This window comes from Schistocerca gregaria, chromosome 2, assembly GCF_023897955.1.
Source record: "Schistocerca gregaria isolate iqSchGreg1 chromosome 2, iqSchGreg1.2, whole genome shotgun sequence".
NCBI lineage: Eukaryota > Metazoa > Arthropoda > Insecta > Orthoptera > Acrididae > Schistocerca > Schistocerca gregaria.
In genome coordinates this window covers 135,153,650-135,173,533 of record NC_064921.1, presented here as the reverse complement: position 1 = coordinate 135,173,533, position 19,884 = coordinate 135,153,650, and the positions used below count along the sequence as shown (strand labels likewise).

The following is a 19,884-nucleotide window of genomic DNA, read 5'->3' as shown; positions in this document are numbered from 1 at the left end:
GATGCCTTCTCCTTCACCTTCATTAAAAATTTTCAATGTTTGTTCGAAGTCTACTTCATTATTGGCAATAATATCAATAAAAATCGAAAATAGATTACTTCAGACGGTTTTAACAATCAGGTTAATTGTAGACTAGAATAAATGTAAACAGCAAACGGATTATATAAAAAAAGGTACCACCACAGCTGTATCTTGAGAACGTCTTTATTCTACGGACGGCACTTTATCGCCATCCTCAGGCCGCACCACTACCACTGCCAAAAGAGTAATTGATTTCCTTGGCGCATTTACTGTGGGACCCTTGTTAGTATCACACGTGGCCTAGCTTTCACCAGGAGTCTATACTCGACACCGCGTTGTTTCCAGAGATTTGAAGCAGGACAGAACAACTTATCAATAACTGTCCTCCCATCTCAGTTTGACTTGCTGCCGAACTGAGTTAGAGCCTTTGTTGTTGCCAGGTGTGTAATAAACTTCGCACCCAGTAATACCCCGCCAAGGGCCTTGCTGCAGTGGTAACACTGACTCCTGTCGCAACACCGAAGTTAAGCGCTGTTGTACTTGGCTGGAACTAGGATGAGTGACCGTCCTGTTCTGCCGAGCGCTGTTGCCAAGCGGGGTACACTCAGTCCTTGTGAAGCCAGTTGAAGAGTTACTTGACTGAGAAGTAGCGGCTCCAGTCACGAAAACAGACAGCTGCCGGGACACCTGTGACTACTTGCCCCTGCATATCCGCATCCAGTGATGCCTATCGGATAAGGATGAGATGGTGGTCGATAAGTGTCGTTGGGGCTTCCGATGCCTGTTCAGACGCAGTCTGTAATCCTCCGAAGCCTAAGGGCTTGCCGCAATGGTAAGACCGATTTCCACCAGCTCGGCCGGCCGTTGTGGCCGAGCGGTTCTAGGCGCTTGTCCGGAACCACGCTGCTCCTACGGTCGCAGGTTCGAATCCTGCCTCGGGCATGCATGTGTGTGATGTCCTTAGGTTAGTTAGGTTTAAGTAGTTCTGAGGCTAGGGGACTGATGACCTCAGATGTTAAGTCCCATAGTTCTTAGAGCCATTTGAACCATTTTTGAACACACCAGCTCACGGAAAATATTGGTTGTATAAATAAAGCATTTTTCCAGTAGATCAAGGCGGTAAAACGACAGTTTTCGAAGTAAGCACAGTCGCGCTTGACTAGCACTTGGATGGGTGATTGGTTCTGACGCGCGTTTGTGGCAAACGGTGTCACACAGGCCTTAGAGGCCATTTAAGGAGCAACGTGATTGAGAACTAGCGACTCCGGTCACGAAAGATGACAGAAGCCGACAGAGTGGTGTGCTGAACACACGCCCCTCCATATCCGTATCCAGTGACGCCTATCGGCTGAGGATGATACGGAGGTCGGTCGGTATCGTTGTGCCTTCAAGGCCTGTTCCGACGCAGTTTAGTTTCGTAATTCCCCAAAATCACCCGCAAACATATTCTTCCTACTGTATCGTGGAGGCACAATACGTAGAAGACGTTAAAATGGTTCAAATGGCTCTGAGCACCACGGGTTTTAACATCTGAGGTCATCAGTCCCCTAGACTTAGAACTACTTACACCTAACTCAAAACTGTTCAAATGTGTGTGAAATCTTATGAGACTTAACTCCTAAGGTCATCAGTCCCCAAGCTTACACACTACTTAACCTAAATTATCCTAAGGATAAACACACACACCCATGTCCGTGGGAGGACTCAAACCTCCGCCGGGACAAGCCGCACAGTCCATGACTGCAGCGCCAGTGACCGCTCGGCTAATCCCGCGCGGCTAAACCTAACTAACCTAAGGACATCACACACATCCATGTCCGAAGCAGGGTTCGAAACTGCTACCGTAGCAGCAGCGAGGTTCCGGTCAGAAGCGCCTAGAATCGTTCGGCCACAGCGGCCGGCCGTAGAAGTAATTTCTCATCGTTTCTGATCTTCCGGATTTTCATATAAGAATGATCCAAGAGGTAATTAAATGGCTAGGTATCTCACGATTCTCGAACTCCATTGTGACTGATTTCGCGTAAAACGCCGTATACCAATTGGGTCTGTAAGGTATTTCACTGACAGGGCGCCTCTGAAGTGGCTGTGAAGGAACTTGTGCAGGTACATAAGGTAAGCTTGTGAGGAGGTAGCCAGACGTGCAAGTGACACATAGGCAGGTAGACCCATAACCTACGCCAAACTTCGAGCCGTTGCACGCTGTCGTCAGCCTTCTATATCTGACACCGCGACCCGTATTAATAGAGCAGGGTCCTGCTTTTATTCTGCAGAAATGCGACTGGCTCGCTTCCAGCACCTCGTTACGCCAGAGGAGCCGTTTATCTTCGCCACACTGGGGGAAGATAACGGGAAGACTAATTGCGTCTCACTTTGAACAATAACTCGGGCGGATCTCCGTGGCTAAGGTACGTCTTTGTTGCTAGGCAGACTTCTTTCTGAATGAGCTGCTGAAATTATGGCGACCTGGCACAGTCGGAAGTGTTGCCCTTTGTCTTCATTACTATGTAAATCAACTACTGAATGTAGTGACAGTAACGCTGACGTAAAATCCACACTGTTTCTGATCTCTCTTCTCCCTGGATTCTTCGGGCACCAACGACAACAGATGAAGTGGCAGTATCTGCATATTGGAACCGTATAGATAATACTGTTCGTTGGGGAGAGCATTTAATAAATGTCTTAAAGTCCGTTGACTTCATTACTGTGTAATCTGTCGCATGACCAGATTAGTCTTATGATATTTCCTGGAAACTGATTTAACTGTAGACAGGATATGGTGGCGGGAAATAAACGTCTTCAATACTGTGAGGTTACAGTTCACCAAATAATTTCACACATTATTTTATGCTGTCAGCAGGACAGATTGATATGCTGCATTTTTTGCCGACAGATCAGCGATCGAGTGGTATGTGCGATATTTTGCGGAAATAATTTAAACTTCTCTTCACTCGTGCCATTCACTGAAAATTCTCGCAACTCCGCAAAATTTATTATGGAAAATATAACGAGCCCGCAGATGTATGCGGTTCAGAGTCAGAATGCGGAAAAGCCTACCGCAGAAAACCTGAAGTTCGTGAGTAGGTGAAGAGATTTTACAAGCTCCTAAACTTGCGACACAAAATATTTTAAACATTGTAAGAAGCGACTGATTCGTCGCACATCTGCAAGATTACGTTCTAAGACGAGTTTCATCTCTACGAGCGCTTGTAATAGACTCACTGCAAGCCATGTAGCCTTCAATCTGTAATTATCAAACTCATAACAGTACATTTACTGTACATAATATTATGCAAAGTATATCTCTAACCACACGCCACAACTTGCGCTTAGTGCTTATTCCTCTGAAATGTTACAATATTCCAATTTAATTGTGATTCGCTGATACATCTTGTATACAATAAACTTGTTCCTCACGCCCAGAGTTTCCAGTGAATAGAAACTACATTAAAATTAATAGCTATCACAAAAGTTGTATATCAATTTATGGACTTCATGGTAAAAAGTAACTGCCAATTTGTTCTGCATTATACTGAAATCGTGGCAAGAGTTGGTAACGTTGATGCAGTTAGCTGTCTATCTGCTTTAATAATTGAACTGGCCTTGTGGTAGGCAGAACGGAAACTGTACAAAGGTTGTACCCTAGAAGCATGTAATTCGTGATTACACACTGAAGCGCTTAGGTATTCAAAGACAGAGATATATAAACAGGCAGAATGCCTATATAAGACAAACGTCTGGCGCAGTTGTTAGATCGGTTACTGCTGCTACAATGGCAGGCTATCAATATTTCTGTGAGTTTGAGCGTGGTGCTACAGCCGGTGCACGGGGGATGGGACACAGCATCTCCGAGGTAGGGATCAAGTGGGGATTTTCCCGTACGACCATTTCACGAGTGAAACTTAAATATCAGGAATCCGATAAAACATCAAATCTTTGACATCGCTGCGATCGGAAAAAGATCCTGCAAGAATGGGATCAAAGACGGCTGAAGGGAATCTTTTTAAACATGACAAAAGTATAGCTCTTCCGCAGATTGCTGCAGATTTCAGTGCTGGGCCATTAACAAGTGTCAGCGTGCGAACTATTCAACGAACACCATCTATATATCGATATGGGCTTTCGGAGCAGAAAGCCCCCCCCCTCGTGTACCACTGATGAATGCACGACAAAAAGCTTTACGCATCACCCGGGGCCCATCAACACCGACATTCGACTGTTCATGACTCGAAACATGTTGCCTTGTCGGATGAGTTTCGTTTCAAATTGTATCGAGCGGATGGACGGGTACGGGTATGGAGATAACTTGTTGAATCCATTGACCATGCATATCAGCAGGGGACTGTTCGAGCTGGACAGGTGACACGTACGTAAGCATCCTGTCTGGTCACCGCATCCTTTCATGTCCATTCCGACGGACTTGAGAAATTCCAGCAAGACAGTGCGACAACCCATACGTCCAGAATTGCTACAGAGCTGCTCCAGGAACACTCGTCTAAATTTAAACACTTCCGCTGGCCACCAAACTCCCCAGACATGAATATTATTGAGCATATCTTGGATACCTTGCAACGTGCTGTTCAGAAGAGATCTCCACTCCGTCGTACTCTTACGGATTTATAGACACGCCTGCATGATCCATGGTGTCAGCTCCCTCCAGTACTGCTTCAGACATTAGCCGAAGCCACGCCATTTCGTGTTGCGGCACTTCTGCGTGCTCGCGGGAGCCCCACACGATATTAGGCACATGTACCAGTTTCTTTGGCTCTTCAGTGTATTTTAGTGTAAATAGGTCATTCCTCGTATGGACAGACCTGTGCTGTTGTACTAGGTCAAAAATTGCGTAACGAATAACTGATACAATTATATACTCATGTTGCTGTGACAATAATAACACCACTGATTTGTCTGGAAGCTCAAACGATGCATGCATCTCACCAGTCAGGCTCCAGCTCTCGGCTGAGATAAACATACAGGGCGGCAGGTTAAGTATTTATCTTTTTCTGCGTTTTCCTCATAGTATCTTTATTATGTCTCTCTCTTGTTATTCTGTTTAAGAGGTTTATTCTCACGTTTCTGGAAGTGTGAATTCAGTTAATCTGTAGCGCTGTAGTTGCTCATTTGTTTTGCTTTGAAAGCCAGCTCTCGGCTGATATACATCAACTGAGTGGCAAGTTAATTGTTTTTCTCTTTTTTTTGTATTTTCGTCGTACTATATTGCCAGTTGTCAGTTGATGGTTGGAGTGCTGACACATTATCTACGCATCCAGTAATGCTGGCAACTGATGGGTTATGCATGGGGACCTTATGACCCTGTACCGCATCAAATACAGCCTGAAGATGACGCAATGAAACGTTGAAACTGGTAGCGACAAAGTAAATTACAATCATTAGGACGGCTGTAGATGTTTTTACTTTTTATCACATCAAAGTTTGTGTCATTCGGCCTCAGACACCATGAGAAAACTCTCATACTGAAAGTGTTTGCACTCCACTTTTCTTCTGTGGTCGTACAAAGAATTAGCAACGATATTATTGTCATACACCTGCTTTTTGGCTCAATGATCACAGAACAATGTGGGCTAGGAGCTTCATTTTGGAAGTGCCACTAACAGCTCTGGGTGACTCATTTTTCAGATCCTAATTTGCTGAAGATGCCAATCATTGGAAAGCAACGGAAGTATTACTGTCAGTACAGGATTTCTGGCAGTTATCGCTAATGGTAGTCAGTTCAATAGCATAGGTGGCATACAGTAAGACTAATGAGGTGCCTACATTTAGACATTAAGGGAATGTCAGGTATGATGTCACTCATATTACAGTTTAGTGGCACCACCCTGTTGTCCATGTGACCTGTCGTGATCCAATAATAAAGGACTAAATCCAGCTGAAGCGGTTTCTTAAAACCGTAGATGACTACTTGTAGCTGTGGTTGGCCCACCTTCAAGGTTGTCTGCACTTTTAAGTTTGCTTTCGTACTGTTCTGTGAACATGAATATTTTATGGTTAACCTAAGTCATAATGTTCAACACTGAGTAGGGGCGTGAGAATTTAGAAACGAGGTGACTAAGTTTGACAGTGCGTGATGAAAGTCCACCTCAGTTTCTTGTGGTGAAAGCTGCACCTCTAGATCAGTAGACACCCACAGTTGCTTATCTGGACTTTCCCTCAGCCGGATCAGCTGCCGCGGTACCTGCTCAACTCGTGAAGTGTTTGGTTCGTGTACTTTTCAGTGAATACTAGAGCATATCAGGTGTAGCAGCACCCCTTACCACTTTCGTACAGGAAATAATTCTGTCCAGTTTGCACTCAAAACGTCCCGTATTGCTGTATTCCCAAAGCAAACTGCAACAATTGTTTTCTAAATGGTTCAAATAGCTCTGAGCACTATAGGACTTAACATCTGAGGTCATCAGTCCCCTAGAACTTAGAACTACTTAAACCTAACTAACCTGTCACCTGCCCGAGGCAGGATGCGAACCTGCGACCGTAGCAGTAGCGCGTTTCCGGACTAAAGCGCCTAGAACCACTCGGTGACACTGGCCGGCAATTGTTTTCTGAGCTGGGCTGCAAGTTCATGGTTAGAGTTTGTTCTCTCATGTGCACTGTAGTCAGCGCTCCTTGCTGGACATCTAACATACTGAAACCCATACTCAGGAGTTCTCCAGTGACCATTTGCTTCTCTTGAGCATTGTTCTCCACATTGAAATTACTGTCGGAAATTTTCAGGTCTGTTGACAACAGATGCAGGTGCTGATACTGTAATCTTTCAGGGAAAAGCAGAGATACCGGCTGTCCTACAGATTAAGGTATTAGTGGAGTATACGAGGGGGTAACCCCCCCCCCCCCCCCAAAAAAACGGAATAACATTGCCGTGGGCGGAGCTTGTGTAGTACGCATTTCTACCGCTAGGGGTGTACAGCGCAACTCATTGCGAGTTCCATGCCGCTTTTGTTGTAGACCGGGTATGTTTTGCTCATTTGCAGTGATTGTTTTTGCTAGTGCTGTTTTTTTTCTTGTTTCGTCTTGTATGACGGCAAGTTTAAGTCAACAGCGTGTAGATGTAAAATTTTGTTTTCTACTCGGTAAAGATGCTGCTGAAACTGTTTTAATGTTGAAAACAGCTGACCAAGACGACGCTATGGGAAAGGTCAAGTGTACGAGTGGTTTGATCGATTTAAACAATGTCGACATGTCGACTGATGACAAACCTCTTTCTGGCCTTCCATCAACTGCCCGAATCGACGAAAATATTAAAACAATTGGAGAGCTTGTGCTCACAGACCGTCGAGAAACAATTGCTCAACTCTTAAAGATTAGTGGGTTATCTTGGAGCTAGAATCAGCGAATTTTAACGGCAGATTTGGGAATGAAAAGGATTGCCGCAAGTTTGTTCCTCAGGTTCTGACTAACAATAAAAAGGAACGTCGAGCTGAAACATGTCATACTTTGAAACATCTGCTTGAAACTGAACCAGATTTTCTGTCAGTGATCATTTCTGATGATGAGTCATGCTGCTATGGTTACGACCTAGAAGCAAAGTAACAGTCAAGTCTATGGAAGACTTCATCGTTACCATGTCCAAAAAACTGCTATCGAGTCATATCAAACATCAGAACAATACTGATTTGCATTTTTGTAGCCAACGGTGCAGTTCATTCAGTGTTTGTTCCCCCAGGTCAATCAAACCTTTTATTTGGAAGTTTTAAGAAGATTGCCCAACAGTGTTTGTCAAAGAAGACCCGATATGTGACAGCCAGGAGATTCCTCCACCATGACAACGCACCTGCACTCATAGCCGTCTCTGTGACACAGTTTTTGGCTACAAATGGCGTGGTTACGCTGCCACACTTTTTCTTATTTCCACGCATGAAAAGCGGCACGAAAGAACAATAATTTGACAGCATTGAAGAAGTCAAGAAAGAAACGAGGGAGTAGTAGCCAGCCATTTCTAGACATGACTACAAAAAATGTTTCGAACTGTGGAAGCACCAGTGAGACAAATGGATTAGTTGTAACGGGGAATGTTTTGAAGGGGTAAGTTTGTTTAGTAAACATTTGAGAACATGTACCTTTTAAAAGATAATTTTTTTTGGGGGGGGGGGCGTGGGGGATACTCCCTTGTACATGTTGATGTTACGTTCTGGTCACTGCCATGTAAAGTAAAAATTTGTAAAAGGTTAAAAGGTTTCAACAAAAATTATATTAGAGATTGATAGTAATCCATCTAGAAACCGAGCGAGGTGGCGCAGTGGTTAGCACACTGGACTCGCATTCGGGAGGACGACGGTTCAATCCCGTCTCCAGCCATCCTGATTTAGGTTTTCCGTGATTTCCCTAAATCGTTTCAGGAAAATGCCGGGATGGTTCCTTTGAAAGGGCACGGCCGATTTCCTTCCCAATCCTTCCCTAACCCGAGCTTGCGCTCCGTCTCTAATGACCTCGTTGTCGACGGGACGTTAAACACTAACCACCAAACCACCATCTAGAAGTAGGCACACTACTAGTCATTATAATTGCTACTCCAAGACGAAATGCAGATGATAAAAGGGTATTCATTGGACAAATACATTATACCAGAACTGATATGTGATTACATTTTCACGCAATTTGGGTGCATAGATCCTGCGAAATAAGTACCCAGAACAACCACCTCTGGCCGTAATAACGGCCTTGACACGCCTGGGCATTGTGTCATACAGAGCCTGGATGGCATTTACAGGTACAGCTGCCCATGCAGTTCAACAAGATACCACAGTTCATCAAGAGTAGTGACTAGCGTATTGTGACGAGCCAGTTGCTCGGCCACCATTGACCAGACGTTTTCAATTGGTGAGAGATCTGGAGAATGTGCTGGCCAGGGCAGCAGTCGAACATTTTCTGTATCCAGAAAGGCCTGTACAGGACCTGCAACATGCGGTCATCCGTTATCCTGCTGAAATTAGGGTTTTCACGGATCGAATGAAGGGTAGAGCCAAGGGTCGTAACACATATGAAATGTAATGTTAAAGTGTCGTCAATGCGAAAAAGAAGTGACCGAGACTTGTAACCAATGGCACCCCATCCCATCACGCCGGATGATACGCCAGTATGGCGATGACGAATACACGCTTCCAATGTGCGTTCACCGAGATGTCGCCAAACACGCATGCGACCATCATGATGCTATACACAGAACCTGTATTCATCCGAAAAAAATGACGTTTTGTTATTCGTGCACCCAGGTTCGTCGTCGAGTACACCATCGAAGGCGCTCCTGTCTGTGATGCAGCGTCAAGGGTAACCGCAGCCATGGTCTCCTAGGTGATAGTCCATACTGCTGCAAACGTCGTCGAACTGTTCGTGCAGATGGTTGTTGTCTTGCAAAAGTCCCCATCTGTTGACTCAGAGACCGAGATATAGTTACACGATGCGTTACAGCCATGTGGATAAGATGCTTGTCATCTCGAGTGCTAGTGATACGAGGCCGTTGGGATCCAGCACGGCGTTCCGTATTACCCTCCTGAACCCATCGATTCCATATTCTGGTAACAGTCATTGGATCTCGACCAACGCGAGCAACAATGTCGCGATACGATAAACCGCAATCGCGATAGCCTACAATCCGACCTTTATCAAAGTCGGAAACGTGATGGTACGCATTTCTCCTCCTTACACGAGGCATCACAACAACGTTTCATCAGGCAACGCCGGTCAACTGCTGTTTATGTATGAGAAATCTGTTGGAAACTTCCCTCAAGTCAGCAGGTTGCAGGTGCCGCCACCGGCACGAACGTTGTGTGAATGCTCTGAAAAGCTAATCATTTGCATATCACAGCATCCTCTTCTTGTCAGTTAGATTTTGCGTCTGTAGCACGTCATCTTCGTGGTGTAGCAATTTTAATGGCCAGTAGTGTATTTAGTCTGTGGTGAGCCTTGTGTTGCGGACTGTACGAACTGTAACAGCATGATCCGAGAGTAGTGCTCTGTGCTTGAGAGTGTTAGGTGAGCATAAGCGACCGTGACCCTATTAATTATCTGACAATAAAGAGGGTTTAAGTCTCAAGCACAAACAGTATTTCATTCTTAGGTAGGGTGTCCATAAAATACAGTGTTTGCATGCTGTTTATCTCCAAGTGAATTCTTGTGAATGGTTGTCGGTTTTTGGGGCTGCTGTAACTTCTAGATGTAGGTGCTCCGCGGCTATCCATTTTCCTGTTATTTTCCCCAGTCTGCCCGAACATCGCGGCTGGACTGGTGGCCGATTTTGGCACGCCGATTGTTAGTGCTCAGTTCTCCTATAACTCGTTTTGGAACGAACTGTCTCGTTAAACTCTTTCCGCAATTGCAGCCTCGTGTCACCGAGTTTTCCGGCGTCACTCGCAACGCAGATTTGCGATGTCTTGCTCTCTTCAAAGTGGATCTGAGCACTATGGGATGGCCGCGGTGGTCTCGCGGTTCTAGGCACTCAGTCCGGAACCGCGCAATTGCTACGGTCGCAGGTTCGAAACCTGCCTCCGGCATGGATGTGTGTGATGTCCTTAGGTTAGTTAGATTTAAGTAGTTCTAAGTTCTAGGGGACTGATGACCACAGATGTTTAGTCCCATAGTGCTCAGAGCCAGCCACTATGGGACTCAACTGCTGTGGTCATCAGTCCCCTAGAACTTAGAACTGCTCAAACCTAACTAACCTAAGGACATCACACACATCCATGCCCGAGGCAGGATTCGAACCTGCGGCCGTAGCAGTCGCACGGTTCCGGACAGCGCGCCTAGAACCGCGAGACCACCGCGGCCGGCTCTTGCTCTCTGTTCGGATTTCTATTATTTTTAAAGCGAAACTCTGTCGTAAAAATAGTTGGAATGTATGGCGGCTGTCGGTTGCAATTATAGCTCAATTTCTTTGTAAACACGAATGTTAGATGGTAGCAGAGCGAACGTGAAAAAGGAAGGAAGGGAGCTTGCGGGAAATTAATGTCTGTGCGTTTCGCCACGAGTCCTTTGAGAAATGAGCGCCGACTGGGAGTGGCAGAGGAGCCGGGTGTGCTGCCAGCGTTTCCGGCCCACGCACAGCGGCCCGCGTAGAGGGCCGTCTGCAGCGCCTCTGCGTTACGTAATTTTAGGGCCGTATCTGAGGCGGCGCCGTAAATAGCGAAGGCGGCGATCGCGGAGCGGCCGTGGTGGATGCGTTCGCTGACCGCCGGCCGCGGCTTCTGCCGCCCGACGTTCTGTAGCCCTCCAGCGAGCCGTCAGCCTTCTCCTCCGGGAAGTTGTTCCACTTGCTTTGCTTTGAAGTTCATACACAGTAGCGTCCAAAATTAAAGCAACAAAAGGAAATTTTGCGAAGTTACGCTTATTTTGCCCCAAAACAGTGTAAATGAGTGATAGTAAAGTAGAAACAATATAAAAAAAATAAGGAACATAAAAAATTGCAGAAACGGTAGAAAAAAAATGGTTTTCGTTTTTTTCCCAAACAACGTATTTACATGCACATTCAGACAGCTGGTTAATCTGCTCAGTTTGGCTTGTGACCACCTCTGGAAGCAATACAGGCCAGGCAACAACGAGGCATGCTATGAATGATCTCATCAGTCTCATGTTGCAGAGCTGCTCGCAAGTCTTGTTGAAAGGGCGGTGCATGCTGATGTTATGCAACCCGTGCAAAGAGCTACCAGTTTCTAGTGCTATTCCGTTGTTATCATATCTGAATTTTCACCCTCGAAATCGCTAAAGAAATTGCAAAAAACATCTAATGAAACACATGATGATTGAATAATTACAGCATTGCACCCCAGCTTGGCATTTTTATGTCTGAATTTTTTCCAAAATTGTTATTAACACTTTCACAAGGTTTTTGTGCCATTTATCAAAACTCTCCACAAATGAACCCTTAAGTAATTTATCACTCCTGAAAGTTTATATGGAAGCTGTTGAAACAATGAGTGCCTCCTATCCTCGAGGAACCATTATCAAAGCGTTAAATGTCATAAGAACCGATACAAGCACAAAATAAATATTAATTTTACGGAAATCATGCAATTACAACCTAACGTGGCATAATGAAGCACACTCATTAATAAATTAATCTAAGTACGAAAAAATACATACTTCATCGTGTTACCTAAAAATTGGGCACCGTGCTCTCCAATACCACCCATCATTCGCAAATACATTACAACTCTCTTTTACTAACAGATTTTCTGTTTATTTCCTCTGCATAGTGCCAGAAAGAAAATGAAAGCTCTGTATAGGAAGACTTAGAATATTTATGTGTAAAAGAGCTTTCGAGAAGGTGAAAGGCTTGTTGACGCTAAAAAAGAATTCCAGTAGAACTAAGCAGGAGATTTACCAAGAGTTTTACCTAGGACGCTGTACTGTATGGCAGCAAATCAAGGACAGTCAAAAGGAAAGAGGAAAAATACTAGGATAGGTTCTGCTAATAATGATATGGACAGACAGAATGATAAATGAAGGATGAATTCTAATATTGGCACACGAAACATGTGGAAATGATGCAAATGAGGATAACAGACTGCGAAGAAACTGCTGCAACGAACAGTTATTGAGGGGAATATTACTGGGAAGCCAGGAAGAGGAAGAAGAGGACTTGGAATTTTGAATGACATGAGAAATGGACGAAGTTAGGAACAGATTGAGGAAGAAGCAGCAAAAGACAGTTGAGAGGGTTCAGTCTATTCCTGTCGTAAAACAGATACACAAAACATGTAATAGAGGGCAGTAAAAGTAATAAATCTGCTCTGTGGTTGGAACAGGATCCACTAACTATCCAGAAAACGCTAAAAAAGTAACGATTGCATCTGACTTGCTGAAAGAATGGTCTAGTACTTAGACGAGATACAGGGTGAGTAAACACTGTAGGTGTATATGAAGGTATCCATGAGCGCTAGGTGTTAAATTAACCTAATTCCAATTAGTTTAGAGTCCAAGGAATAGCAGCGAATGATGATTAAACAAAATGGGTCATAAGGTTACTGGACAAAATGTTAGCCAGGAACGAGCCGACTAGTCACTTTAGAGTACTGTAGATGGAGTAGGACCCGTCCCAGACTCTGCACCGCTGACGTTCGTCATGGTGGTGAAAGCATGTGGTTGTGACAGACGGGTGTGTGGAATTAACACACTATAGCTAATATGATCGGTGCTTAAACATACATTATAATATCGTTCCCTGTAACATAACGTGCTAGTTTAATTACTACCGCAGTTTTATTGTCGTTTGTCTGTTCAAGATATGTTTGTGTATTACTTTTTTCTAGTGAACTTTACAGTGTATAAAGTAGCTGTCTGAAATGTTGGCATTACATCAAGAGATGGATATTAACTGTCTTTCTTTTTATGTTTCCAGGAGGACGATGAGCAGAAGATGCTGAGTAAGTACCTATCCGAGGAGTGACTATGACAGCGAAAGCGGTATGTTGCTGAACGTAAGCAATTTTAATAATAAATCCTAAAGGATAATTCATCGAAAAATTTCGGATATTTTTTCAGTGTCTTGTTGTCTGTGATAACATTTTCCATTCCAAATACCTTCCTTTCCTTACCGACAACGTTTGAACAGTCAAACTGAGGCTGTCGCAGACTTAGAACACTTGGGGGATGGGAAGGAGTCACACTTCACCAACAGATCACAAAGGACGTAATCGTAATAAATATAAGTAGCACTTCGGGAAGAAGATCTACCAAGAACTGTGGAGGGTAAGGCCTTAAGTATATCGTAATGAGGATTAATGGGAACAAGATTGGTAAATCCCACTCTCCAGACCACATTCTCTCCCTTTGCAGATGTTAGCGCCAATAAGGCTATAATTTTGATAGATCACTTCGTGAAGAACAAATATGGATGCTCACCAACCTACACTGTAGACAGCATGGCGACGAGTCAACATTTGCAATCCTTTGAACTAGACGTGAAAAATTACGACCGACACAGATTCAGATGGATAGTGCTAAATGACACTATTAACTTGATGGCCCTGATGGCACTTGACCAACACACGAACTCGTCGTGTTAATGCCAGGATTTGAGATTCAGTTGCCCACTGACGTGAACCGAGACTTCTGTGAAGAAGATTTACACTTCACACGTCTCGAGAAATACTTGGGGCCGTAGTAGCCTAGAGTACAGTAATTGGGAATGTCGGAGGCTCTACTGCCTAGGCTCTCTTTTTTAGCCCGTATTAAGAAATATTGAGAAACGTGGATTCAGCGAGCTCAGTTATTGCTTCAGCACATCCAGAGACATCTACGCCCATCCCATGATATATGAAGTATGGCAAAATTAAAAATATCGCACACCTTCGAGATACTTTTTTTATTTAGGGAAAATAAATTATAGAAATTAGGACTAAATGCACGTTAGTGGATCTGGAAGAGGAGTTGAATAACAATAAGTAAGGATAACGAAACTACTGAAAAAACAACCAACGATCGAATGTAATTAAAATCAGAAAATATTTCTTCTCGAAGAAGAACGACATCAGATAATTCAGGATAGGATTTATTGTAAACATTAAATTAAAGACTCTGGTAGAAGGGTAAGATGTGGTTTAAAAATAAACAAAAAGTGTTATAAGGGAATCATTCAGCTCTATGCGCCATTGTGTTTACATTCTGATGAGGATGTAAAGGACCCTATAAAGACTTGCTGAAACTTATAAAAGACAGCAAATCTTACTGCAATGTACTATCGGAGGATTTTAATTCATGTATAGAAACAAGAGAATGCTTCTTTAGTAATAAATTTTGGGGTTGATATATGAAGTAATCGAGGTCATTACTGAAAGTTTACCTTCCTCTAAGGTCAAGCTGGGACTACAATCCTGGTTTTATGCCCTGAAATGTTAATCCTTTTCGTATCAAATTTCACTCACGTATAAATAACGGCAATCTAACAAGATTATCAAAAGTTTGGAGTGCAAGGACTTTTGTAAAGCGCAACCAAATAAAGATATAGGGTGTGTTAGAGGGTGGTCGGTTAAATAAAATTAACAGAGGTTAAATTGAAATTAGAATCCTCATCATAGCCTTCATGCGCATCTGCTACTGTACATGTAACTGAACTGAATCTTATAGATACAATTTGTGTAATACAATTTTTTTTTGCCATTTGTTCCCTACGGTTTCTACTAACCTTAAAAACCGAAAGTGGTAGCAGAAATTATCTCGATAATACCGTCTCCACTGCTACGTGCCTCTATGTTCCACAGCGACACAGACATACCTGCGTAGCTAAAATTCTTCTTTAATATATTTATAATCTCTGCTTACGGCAGGCGACTTTACTTCAGCTCTGATATAATTAAAATGACTGGGGTCTGTTTCGAGAACGTAGCTCTTGATTGGACAGATATGTAGGTATGGAACACTTGGAATAACTCATTAAACAAAAACCAGGAGGAGGATAATGAGTGCACAAAGTACCATCTATACTATTCGTAACATAATGATCAATATTCATATACACGATGAGATACTTGACGTATTAACACAATTTTGGGACTATATATACAACAGAAGAGAAAGTTGCAGCACATAATAATTAATTCGTGAAACATTGTGTTACCAGAGGAAGAACTTCGAGATAAGTCGCTTGAAATCTTGGATGGCTAAATTAGAAATGGATATCGATCACCACGTGTTGTAGCGAAGTGCGCAAACGAGCAAACGAAAGTTCTGCACGCGAAATATGACGGCATAATATATCGCGGGTAGGAAGGTCTCGTAAATTACAATCGTGTAAATGTAGTGTAAATGTGCAAGTCAGCAACAATCTCACAATAAGCCAGAATTAAGTCACTTAAATGTGTCCATTTCACTATCACAAGGCAAAGCGAAAATTGACACATCCATTGCTTATAGCAGCAGGAGAGGAAGCAAAGTGCCTTTCTGTGCTGGTACATGAGGTCTCCTAAAAAGAATTCTGTCGCCTAACATTCCTATTACACACCGCAATCGAAACTAGCACGATCCGACAATATATACCTTGCAGTTTTCTTCCAGGCATGTACTACAATAACAGACAGATAGGCGACTGCATAGCTTTGAAGCTGTCAAGTGACTATTTGTAGTGCGCATGAACATGTAAAATGAAAGCTTGTCCGCTCTAAAGTAGACGCCTTTCACTACGATAGTAGATTTTTCCAGGGGGGAAGGAAATGTGTATTAGGAACACAATTTCACGAAAGGAAATAAATAAAAACATTTGGCAACTATCAAATAGAACTAAAAACTAAACTGACCCAATTTCATCAAACAGTAAAAAAAAGTGCAAGATGTGAGATTCTATGTCAAAGTCAACATGAAGTAAGTCGAAATTATGGGGAATAATAACATAATAAAGATCATACCAGGTTAAATTACCCAACTAGATCATTATTTTATATAATGATTGTACAGAAATAGATGCAAGTTTTTTTTATTTTTATCATTTTTTTAAAAGGAAAAGTTACTACTCTTCACAGTTGGTAATGACCATGCAGGTCGAAACAGGTTGTGTACAGCCTACTGTGTTTTTCCAGAACGTCTTTTACTGAATCCGTTAAGGGTGTTAGTGGCTGTTATCATCAAACCTTTTATAATAATCGGAATTGTACACTATTAGCAAGACTAGTTTTAATAGCAATAAATTTGTAAACGTGTGTGTTTTCTGCTATAGAGTTGACAGTAAAATAGAAAACAACGTAACTGCACGTCTCTCACCATTGAAGAGGAAAGGAAGCCAGAGCGATAAGATACAAGAAAATGACGGTATCCTGAATACTATAAAAATTTAGGAAGCAAATTATAACAGAAGAGAGAAATTTAATCAACCTCATACAGTGACAACTGAAATTTTGTATCTGCAATGTCTGAATGAACAATAACACCATAAACACAGAAATATTAAAACTTAATAGTTAAAAATTCATATTTTAAAGATCCATTGCAGTTAAGGCGGCGACAGATTGTACTGTATTTTAATGTTTTCTATCGATCGTTCATAGAGATAGTAATCTAAAAGTATGATTCATTGTGCAGAACTGAACATTGAACGTTGGTGGAAATTGTTCGCGCCTGTTTTAGATCTTGAAAACGCAACATTCTCATGCACTTTGATACAAATATAAATGAAAAAAGTAAAGTGGCTGAAGCTTGAAATTTTGCCTTGATAAACCTGATCCTTAGGAGGTAGATAACGTAAAGGAAATGAGACTCTGGCTTGCCTTACTGGTCTGCTTTTTATTGCATCTTCACGTGTATGCAGTGAACATACAGAAGAGCACAGACATTGGTTTACAACTTCAGTAAGTGTAAAACACCGATAAGGCTCGGTACATTCTCCAGTCACCAGAACAAATAGCAAAATGGTTCAAATGGCTCTGAGCACTATGGGACTTAACTTCTGAGGTCATCAGTCCCCTAGAATTTAGAACTACTTAAACCTAACTAACCTAAGGACATCACACACATCCATGCCCGAGGCAGGATTCGAACCTGCGACCGTAGCGGTCGCGCGGCTCCAGACTGTAGCGCTGTAGCGCCTAGAACCGCTCGGCCACCCCGAACCAATATATATTCCTAAACCGAAGGATGATCACGGAGCAAACGGTAGCCGCATGTTGGGAATCGCTAAGAGCTGCGGAAAGAAATAAACCAAAGGCCGGACTGGATTTGGAGACGGCATTATGAATGTAAGGCAATTACAATGTCGCCGGCCAGAATATGGAGCCAAACAAATGGATGGTGTATGGATCAAGAAAGTGCTTTTGTGACTTGAAGAGATAATAAATGCTAGGGCAACGACATGGTGGAAGGCAGGTGGGTTGCGTTAGAAAACGGGGGTACTCATTACCTCTGACGGTAAAACACCAAAATATCCCAACGTGGCCTGGATATCCGATACCGTAAGCCATCACGATGTCTTACTTAGTGTTAAATTTTAATATAAGTTGTTAGCATGCGGTAAATAGTAGCCATTATTGTTAGGGTGTAGCTTAGACACACCAATTCATAGAATGACACCCAACGAAAATTATCAAATTGCATTTAGTACGAACGTGGGATAGGGAGTACAATTATGGGTAGAAATAACATTAATGACAAGATTCGCGGATACATTGCTACGTTTATTGGAAGCGAGGAAGAGTGCAAGACATATTGAATAAAATGTGCAGTATACTGAGCACAGGATACGGGCTGAGAGTTAACCGAAGAAAGAAGAAAGCGAAGAGGAGTAAAAGAAAAGTGATTAGTGATAAATTTAAACGTCAAAATTGGAGACAAGAAGTATACCAAGTGAAGGAATTCTACTTCGGAACAAAACTAACTGACGGATAGGAAATGAAGAAAGGAGGACATAAAAAAGCGGACTACCATACGCAAATAGGGCATTTCTATCCAAAAGAAATCTGCTGGTGCCAAATACAAGCTTTAAGCGGGGTAGGACGTCCAACGGGCCGACTTGGAGCAGGAGAGGCATTACAGGACATTTTAATTTCCAGTTTCTATACTTTTAGAAATAAATTCATAAAACTTTGTCAGAATCACCAGACCAGGAAGGATTCAGAATTCCCACTCATTGCAGTGGAAGTTCGAAAACATAACAAAATAAATTTTTTTACGTGTGAAATTTCATCCTTTTTTCACTTACTAATGGCAGCATTTGTTGCTACAGGTACACTTTTCTTCATAAGTTAGAGAGATTCTTCGATGAATTTTGAACAGCATACATACCATACTTACAGGTGTATGAAACTCTAGAATTTATTTAATTTTTGAAAAAACGAATGAGCCGTTATATTTTAAACTTCATGATTAGAAAAAACACAAATTTTATAGTTTTTGCCTCAATTTTTACCACAGTTTTAAATATATATGGAAAATTGTAGAGTTTCATACACCTTTATGTACGGTCTGTATGCTGTGCAAACTTCATCGAAGGATCCCTCCTACTTATGAAGAAAAATGTACTTACAGCAACAAATGCTGCCATTAGTAAGTGAAAAAAATGATTAAATTACACATGTAAAAAAAATTATTTGGTTATTATTTCCGAAGTTCCACTGCTAAGAGTGTGAATTCTGAATCCTTCCTGGCCATGCTGACAAAGTGTTATGAATTTATTTGTAAAAGTATAGACAGTGGAAATTAAAATGTCCTGTGGTGCCTCCCCTGCTCCAAGTTGGCCCGTTTGACGTCCTACCCCCATTAATGTGAGGAAGAAATTTCTGAGACCGTACATGTTAAACACAGCATTATATGAAAGTGAATGATAGACTGTGGAAAATCCGGAAAAAGAAGGGAATAGAAACGTTTGAGATGTGGTGGTATACAAGGATGCTGGAAAGTAGGTGGAATGGTGAGAAATGAGGAGGTTCTTCGCAGAAATATGTGGAAAACGCTAACAAGAAGAAGGGACAGAATAACAGCACTTGTGTAAGACATAAGGGGATACGTTCCTTGCATCTAGAGGGGGATGTAACAGGTAAAAATCGTAAAAAATATATATATACTGAAATATATCAAACAAATAGTTGAGGACTTAGGATGCAAGTGCTACCATGAGATTAAAGGGTTGGCGCAGGACAGGAAGCCGTGGCGGGTTGCATCAAACTGGGCAGACCCATAAAAAAGAAGAGAAAAGCTAATCTTAATTGGGATAAACAGTGGCGTAAGGACTACGAGAACCGGGATGAATGAGAAACAGTAGGGAGAGTAATCACGTGGTTCTGTATAGTCACAAGAAGAAGATCCTTCGCACAGTGGCCGTCAGCAACGCGAGCATACACGATTTGCCACATCGTTAGAAACGCTGCGGGAAGAGTAGCAGCGAGGGGAGGGCAGCGACGACTCTTCCCTGCAGGGCTAATAACATTACCAGTGTTTCGT

At 42.5% G+C, this 19,884-nt stretch overlaps 1 protein-coding gene across 1 annotated transcript in view; it reads left to right on the top strand.

Moving 5' to 3' along the window:
• LOC126336515 (troponin C) overlaps positions 1-19,884 on the top strand; it is a 46,886-nt gene that overhangs the window by 4,215 nt on the left and 22,787 nt on the right. The window contains exon 2 of the mRNA XM_050000296.1: positions 13,364-13,388. Coding sequence (XP_049856253.1) covers positions 13,364-13,388 — 25 coding nt within the window. The remainder of the gene's footprint in view (positions 1-13,363; positions 13,389-19,884) is intronic.